Here is an 8,821-nt window from a genome sequence, read left to right on the forward strand (position 1 = left end):
TTGGTGCCTATTTTAAATAAAAGATAAAAAAGCAAAACCTTGACATCATCAATATTTGTCTTTAACCCCAGTTCATGTGACAAACTGTAACTCAGGAGTTGGGTTCATAATACTGGTTCAATTTCGATCAGTGGAACATGACTCACAAATTCAGTTTTATATTTAACAGTCTGGTGAGGAATGTAGCCTTCATTCTTAAGTCTGCAGTGAATGCACTAACTTCAGTTCTTTGTGATCATACAAATAATTATGAGCATCTGGTTAATCAGTAATGCTAAAAAAACTTTGGAAACTCTAAATGACATAAAATATGACTCAATTATTACAGTCAACCAACTTTAAACCTTAGTATAATTAATCCACCATAATGTAAGAAGGTCGGTATATTTCATTGCAAAGTACAAAGAAAACTATACCTCTGGCGCATTGAGTGAACTAAATCGTTATCTAGATTGAAATACACTTTTGATGGTGGTAGCGTACTGAAGTTGACAGTGTCTACAAAGATAATTTTTAAAAGATGTATATTGTACAACATTGTATATTGGTAATTTCAGAAACAATGGACATGTATGTTGTGTTTGACATTTTTTGAGATTATAGAGCTTACTCCTAAAAATCTTCATCTTAGTACTTGTTACAATTGCTATAATTGGTTCCTCCATAACTTGGCCATACTATCTGTCAATATCCTTCGCCATATCAGCCCAAACACTAACCATATATAAATACCTGTATTAAATCCGATGTAAATAGTCATACTTTTAACCTACTATTATCCCAGATAGAGAATTAGGATATTCACATATTTTAACCTACCTCCGATCAGTGATTAAGAACTGGACAATATCTTTGTCATCATAGATTGTTTTGATTGACTTTACTCTTTCAAAATCCTCAACAACACCTAATGATATCTACCAAAATTAATTTAAAATTTAGTACATATACAGTAAATTACAGTAGAATTAATACATATCAATTAAATTCAGGAAATATAAATAAGATAGGTTTATTGACCTGTTGAGAAAGGTGGGATGTGATTATCTCCATGTTCAGATGCAGCACAAAACAAATTGTTCATGTCACCTATCTCAAACTTGTGAACAAGTATCATGAAATCATCGACATCAATTTTCTCAATGGTTGTGAGTTATGAAAACTGTATCATAATTCTTGAATGTGTAGGCCTTAAAGATCCAAGAGCTTCCCGTACATGAAAATTCGATATAACATACACATCTCCTTCAAATAAATACTGGAAATTGCTTGCCAGTCCTTAGCATACACGAATACTGGTACATGACTGTCTTGTTAAGAAAATATCGAAATACTAATGAACATCATTGGTTGTTAATAACAACTATATGTGGATGTCCGAGTATACATAGGTATAAAAACTTACATGAGCATCAAGAAATATAAGATTGTATGCCTTCAACGTATCAGTTGATGATAGTGACGACCACATTCTCGTTACTCGTACTTTTACTCTCCAAGCAGTTGATGAAGTGTTAAGAGTAGATAATTGATGAAACATATTTTGGCTATGGTTCAATAAGTCCTAGAAAATAATTAAAAATAGTATATTAATGGACACATAAAACTAAACATCTGTTACAGAGTGAAAGAATGACTTACTTGAAAGAAATAAGTTGCTTGGGTGAGATCAGTGTACAACATTGTGTATATCTCTAGCGATATTTTTATTAGTAAAAATCTGTTAAGGAAAATATTGTATGAGATATGTTTCATAATAGCGTTAATGATGGAGAAATTTGGTTTGACGGATCTTTGTGTTTATCAATCATATACAAAAATATTGTACAATATTTTCAAATCTAGATGTGTTTTACATTACATTTATATTGTCTATTATTGCAATTAATTACAATGTCCAAAATTGATATACCATGACCTCTTAATATTTTTTACCATTTTTAGCTCCATATGTTTGACCTCTAAATACCTTGATTTACTTTAAAAATATAGTTTACACGATTATCAGTCTAAATACATAAAATCGTGTAATTGGAATTCATTGCAAATTTTTTTATAAAAATTGTAGGTGTTTTTTTATTAAAATAAATTTGTCAAATTTATGTCTTTATCTAACTCATTGTAAAAATATAATCATGTGAAATACAATTTTCTTTGTATTAATATAATAAATATATAAAATACAAATAGACTCCTGAGCTGGATATTTAAATATAATTTTCATTGTGGTAAGAGGATATACACATGTAAATGATTATGATCAATAAAAATAAGATAAGATAACTGAAAAACATGATTTGTATATCACTCTACATTACATGAAATCAAAATACCAATTATGCTATATTGAAATAGGAAGATTATAAAACACTTCGTCAAATACTACATTAGCAGTAAAGTTACATGTCTTCCCGTTATCGCTATCTATTAAAATATGCAACCCATCTGGAGAAGTGACTCTTGAAACGGCAACATACAGCTGTCCGTGAGAAAATACAGGTCTTGGAAAGAAAAGTCCAATGGTCTGAAGTGATTGACCTTGGATTTTGTTTATTGTCATTGCAAAATAGATTTACAGAGGGAATTGAATTCTCTTGAAAACAAAAGGAAAGTGTGTATCAGTCGGTTCCATTTCGATCCTTGGTATTAGAACCTTTGTTCCTGCATGGGATCCTGTTAAAAGTTGGCACTCCACATTATTCTTTAAACATTTTGTCAAAACCATTCGTGTACCATTACACAAACCCATTATCTGGTTAAGATTCTTCATCAACATGACTACAACTCCTACCTTTAATTTCAAATCATGCTTCAGAATGGAAGGTATATTAATTGATTTGAGATACTTAATTGGGAAAGAAGATTCATAGTCATTATCATCGTTTACTGTCTCAGTATCAATAAAATCTTGGCTAAGGTAAGAATGCGTCATACCTGGAATAAGATTTCAAACATGAGAATTAACTTCATCAACAATTGCATTTGTCGGCGTGAGGATGATTCTTTCCTTGAGATATGATTTACTAGTATAGTTTTTCATAAAATCTGGATAGGTGACATCAACAATATCTTTCACTGCGTTAGTTTTCTTCTCCACCAAATATTTCCTTGGAATGATGATTTCTGGATCCTTATAAATGTTATCTGGATGTATATTCTGCACCTTGCCGTCGCCAACATCAAGAACCCATTTTGAAAATTCTGCAATTTTCTGGTTCTCTTCAACATTCCTACCGCATCCTAGATGCATATTCTGGTGGAGCACAAAAACTTTGGAATAACAGGCAAGATTTGCCGAAAATCCTCCAAAAATAATAGTTATTCCGCCAAATAGAATATTCTTATTTCTAGGATGAACTGATGCCATTGCATCTAAAAAACAGCGATCAACAGATTTAAAAGCATGGCGATGCTGCATTGGAGCTTCGTCCCATATGACTAAACTGGTATTCTTTATTAATTCAACAATGTCACATCCGTGCTTAATACCTGCCACAGAGTATCGATCCAATTTTAGTGGGATGTGAAATCGAGAGTGAGATGTTCTACAATTTGGAAGCAGTGTTGCAGCTATGCCGGATGATGCTACTAGAAGTACTATTTTTCCTTCACTGCGCAAACGACGACATAATGTTTTCCATAAAAATGTTTTTCCACATCCGCCACTTCCATATACAAAAAAGAGACCTCCTTCTCCTTTATTGAGAGCTTCTAATACTGAATTGTACACCTCTAGTTGCTCACTATTTAAACTCTGAAAGTTTTTGGAATGCTCTTCAAATTGTTGATTCTTGTCATATCTGGTCTCCTCTTCGATTAGCCGGTTAGTCGTACTATGCATGTAGATATCTTCTGGATATGGCATATTTGGAAAATCTTTTAGAGACTTGCCAACACCATTTAACAGCTTTTCTACCTCTGTCATGTTATCATCAAATACTCTAGTTAACATGTATATGTTGAAGTGAATTATTTTGAAAAAAGTGTAAAGATAAACTATATGTGAATAATTATATTTGAAAAGTACCTGCAAGTTTATAGTTCTCCAAATCAGCGTCAGAAAGTTTGAGCTCCACATTACCGGACTTCTTCCGTTTGTTGTACAAAATGTCATGAGACAAAAATTTCCAGTTATCGGTCCATAATTTAAGAGGATCTGCTACTGGACAGTTGGTCAATATATGAACAAACATTGAACGAAGCTGAAAAGGCATGCCAGATTCTGCATTTTCTCGAAGTGTAGAGTGCCATTGATTGTCATCCTTAAGGAGACCAAGTGCCTCATATGCTTCTTTATATGTGTTATATATTCGACCATTAATAGTTCTCAAATCACGAAAAGAAGTTGCAACTTTATTGCACAAAAGAAGCATTCTCAAAAAAAATGTATCTACTTGTGATGCATGAACTTCTGTTAACCTTTCGATGACAATTTCTCTTTCACATTGTTTTCACTTAGACTGCCCATGTAGCCAAGTAAAACCTCGTGGGAACTCCTGGTAAGTGTAATCCCGAGCACCGGGAATAGTTTTATTGGCCACAAACCATGCTTCTAACTTACTTTTCCTGTTTGATGCCTTATTTGCTACTTCTTCCAAAGTGTCATTAACATTGAAGGTAACATTTTTGCCTCCTTCTACATGGTCAGGCAAACGCTCAACGGAAGGATAACGATAATGAATATCATATCCTAATAATCTCCAGGCAGCTTCGGATGCACAAACGTAACGACCATCCAGAAAATGTCTCACCTCGTCAATAGTTTTACCCTTTTCTAAATTTAAAGGCAATCCTTCTTTCCTTCGTATCATCATTGTAGCTGTGTCATGTCCCTTCAAACAATACTTGAATAAATATTTCAACGAGCGAGAATTGTTGCAGATTTCCAAGTTCACATGACACTGAAAGCGTAGTAACAGATCACGATTATAAGGTACAATAAATTGATTGTCTAGTTGTTGTTTGTTCTTCTCAACAATCATGTCCATCATTCTCCTCCGATAAACAGGAAATCCACAGTCATCAAAGAATGTGTGACCATTGTACCTATGTGTAAAATTGGTTTAAATACAAATATAATTAGGTCTCCTTTTATATTTACCATGATGATGATATTTTTTTCCAAAAAACTTTGGGAAATTCATTGCAAATACATAAAAGTATGTCCACATGGCCATGTATCATGTAATTGATTTGAATATACCTCTTTGGGAAATAAGGACCGCATTTTCCATCCGACATACATGGAGAATACGAAAAATCCTGTCCAAATGGCCAATGTATCATGTAATTTTTAACAGCATTGTACCTGGTCGGATCAGTTTCCTTATGCGGGATTTCAGCACACACCAAATCATCAATCTGCTCTATCGTATTTGGACGATCAACAAGATGTATCCAAATTAACATGTGAGCCTGAGGTAATCCTCTTTTCTGGAACTCAATCACATACATGACTGTTACAAAAATTTCATAAATTAGTAGAGGATATAGTATAAAATCAACTATTATAGGTTGTTTTGTAAAAGCGTAAAAATACTCACGTCCGGTGCATCTTCCAAAGTAATTTTGATTTTTTATTAAATCAACCAATTGATCTAGCTTCATTTTAAAAACACGGGCAACCAAATCCAGGGCATCTGCAACATTAACGCCAGACATATGCTGGAGCATACTCTGAATTTCTGGCCATTTAGTGTTGTAAGTCATTGTCAAGAAGAATGATGGATGACCAATACTATAACATATAGCAAGAGAGTCCTTAAAATACCAGGACATATATCTCCGAGAACCTGTGAATGTAGCAGGTAAAATTATATTCTTCCCTTGGCATGTTGTATCAGAATCACCTTTTCTCAAGGAGTCACATATGGAATTGTATAGATCAGATCGAATAATTTTTTGATTCCGTTTAATCCATTCCAGGCAGTACCGTTCAACTACAGTGAATGCATAAACAATATATTGTTGCCATAAACGACCACTCAAGTGAGGAGTTAATCCTACATAATAAATTTTAAAATCTTATTAATACCAATCTACAATCTATATATAGAGATCTTCAATTTACATTCCTATATAAAAGTATAATAAAATTAACAAATATTTTTATAACATTTATAACAGTAATGTGGTACCTTCAGTTAGCCAGATCATGAGTTTGTAGGCATAATATTACCGCATTGAAACATAACATCTTTGTTTTGATTCCTCTCCATCATCTTCACCTTCAATAATTCTGGGAGGTGGACCACCATTTTTTCCCATTAATGGAATTTTCAAGTGGAATCCTTCATCACCATGAGGGAAAAGTAAAGGATACTATAAAGGCATGAAATTGGCATTAGTCTCGAAAATCCTCTGAAGTTTTTTAGTTTTTTCTGGACAACAATATCCCGGGTTCCGCATGAGTCTTCTAGGTCACCAACAATAAAAGCACCAACCTCGTTAGAAGGTCCAACATTATTAGATCTACCATCCGCTGCTTTACATGAAACTAATTCCAGCTGAACTTCCTCAGGTTCATTGTTTTTGAACCGGTCTCTAGCCATACGAAAGCTATTAACCAATCGATTATTCTCATCGAGCATCAAAAGACCTTTTATAATGTCTGCATCTGTAAAATCGCTACCATGAATCACTCGATTTCTATTTTCTATTTCATTCTCAGTATCATATACGTATAACTGTCAAAACTTTGGAGATTCATCAGGCGTCGAGAATATGCTTCCAATCAAATGATAATTTTGACCACAGAGCTTGAAAATATAAGGAGCTCCTCCTCTATTTATACTATTATCAATTTTATCTCTAATTGATGTAAAAGCAAACAGTGAGTTGTATATTCGGATCTTTATTATATAATGCTGAGTTTTATTTCCACCAGATAACAATTTAGCTAAAAATGGATGAGTAGGTTTCTCCGGTGGTAACTGGACCTGCCCATTCTGACAACAAACAGAAAAAGTTGGCGACGCATGCTTGTTTGATTTGTTATTCCGTTCATTATTCCACATGATGGCTTTATAGTATGGACAAAGTTTGTCGGGATTTCCAAAATCCATATATCCTTGGCATAGGTCTGTCAAAGATGATTAAAAAACACAATATAAAGGAATCAATATATTACATTCAATGCAGTTATAAAATAAGTTTTGCATCATATCGTTAGTGTGAAGATCAAATTCTTCGTCAAAATCATATCCTCCGAATTCCATTATAATTTCTGTTTTTTATTAATGGTAATGATCAAATATATGAAATTTAATTAAATTGATAACTGTATCAATGCATCATGTTTATTATATGTTTACCTTCGGAATGATCCTCCACCTCCATATTATCAAAAAACTCAAGTTAATTGCAATCTTTTAGGTTTTGCATTATTTTAAAAGGTCTTTTTGATCTTGACACAGACGGGTAGGTGTTATCTGCATTCCATTGATTTTGACACAATAACATATTTAGTTCCATATTTAATAAATTTTACGCTTTCATGAGACGATGTACCTAGATTTGTAGAAGCTATAATTGTAGATGCCGAAAGTTATAAATTTATCCTATTTTGTCCCAGCTGTTGTGTGCATTTTGGAACTGGTTTAGGTATATCTGCAATTATTTAGGAAAACATAAGTATTCGGAAGTCACAATATAATTTAACAATCCACCGTATTGAATGAATTTTACCTGAATTGTTAGAATGTTGGAAGTTCAAAAATAATCTTACGTTGTCCCACATGTGTCATGGATTTTGGAGTTGGAACTTGTTTCTTCCTAAATTCCGGTAAATCTGCAAATTAAAATGATTGCTTCAGATGGGATTAAATTCTGGTAAATTAACACCTTAAAACTAACAAATTTTCATAGGATAAAATTGTTAAACCTTGCAAGTTCACGTTCTATAACTTTCTTGATGAAGAAGTGACCCCACTTGCAAATTAACCCATGCATGATGATTTTCCTACATGTTCAGGATGCTTTTAAATAATATCACAATTCAGAATATAAGAAATTAAATGAATAACATTTGTAAACACTGACCATCTCCATATGAGGAATTAATTGATTTAAATGCAGCAAAATTTACAGGAGTATATGTGGTTCCACTCAATGGTGACAACGTAAATATACCTGGACCTGTAATTTTTTAGTTCCAAATTAGCCGTTGTGTTACTATACCACAAACAATTCTTAAATGTAAGTTTGGAAAATCTATAAATGCAAATGATTACCAAGTTTCGATGTGGGTGGTATTTGAAAATTATTAGATGAGGCACTGGAAGATCTGCATCGCTCACTGTCAATTAAGTTACCCATTGGATTAGGAGGTAATCCTTCAAATGTACGTGGACACAATTTATGTTGGATCCATGTGAGAAATCATTAAGATTCAATGTTGACAGTGGAATTCGTTTCTGTGCTGCAGGAAAAATTAAAATAATTTTATCATGTGTACATGACACATTGAATGGAAATAAACAATTTAACAAATTGTTTCTTTTAATACACGTACACTAATTCACTATTGTAGAAACCTTGTTAGTACTGTTCATTATCGGTTTTTGAGTAGTATGGGTAGTTGCAAATTTATCAATAGGATTCACGGGTATTCATTTTGTTCCTGCAATAATTTAAGAATAATTTATTAATATAAACGGAGAACACGACGGGACAAATTTTTCTATGGATGTCTACCGTGCTTCGTTGCATCCGATGTAGCATCAGATCTTGCGCTTTTGATCACTGAACTTTGTTCTTTTGATTTCAAATATTGTGTGCATGTCTGGTTGTTTAGTATTTCGGACACTAAACAGAACATACA

General features: G+C 33.0%; 2 protein-coding genes across 2 annotated transcripts; both read right to left on the reverse strand.

Annotated features, from left to right (window-relative positions):
- Positions 1–677: 677 nt before the first annotated feature.
- Positions 678–4,373, reverse strand: LOC141703684 (uncharacterized). Its single transcript, XM_074507127.1, has 7 exons — positions 4,028–4,373; positions 3,025–3,918; positions 2,654–2,934; positions 2,387–2,479; positions 1,406–1,564; positions 820–917; positions 678–732 (listed from the first exon to the last, which is right to left on the reverse strand). The coding sequence occupies exons 1-7, from the start codon at positions 4,371–4,373 to the stop codon at positions 678–680; spliced, it is 1,926 nt and encodes a 641-aa protein (XP_074363228.1).
- Positions 4,374–4,451: 78 nt separating this feature from the next.
- Positions 4,452–6,257, reverse strand: LOC141703685 (uncharacterized). Its single transcript, XM_074507128.1, has 4 exons — positions 6,179–6,257; positions 5,544–6,002; positions 5,204–5,456; positions 4,452–5,046 (listed from the first exon to the last, which is right to left on the reverse strand). The coding sequence occupies exons 1-4, from the start codon at positions 6,255–6,257 to the stop codon at positions 4,452–4,454; spliced, it is 1,386 nt and encodes a 461-aa protein (XP_074363229.1).
- Positions 6,258–8,821: the final 2,564 nt, after the last annotated feature.

Source organism: Apium graveolens, unplaced genomic scaffold, assembly GCF_009905375.1.
Source record: "Apium graveolens cultivar Ventura unplaced genomic scaffold, ASM990537v1 ctg6989, whole genome shotgun sequence".
NCBI lineage: Eukaryota > Viridiplantae > Streptophyta > Magnoliopsida > Apiales > Apiaceae > Apium > Apium graveolens.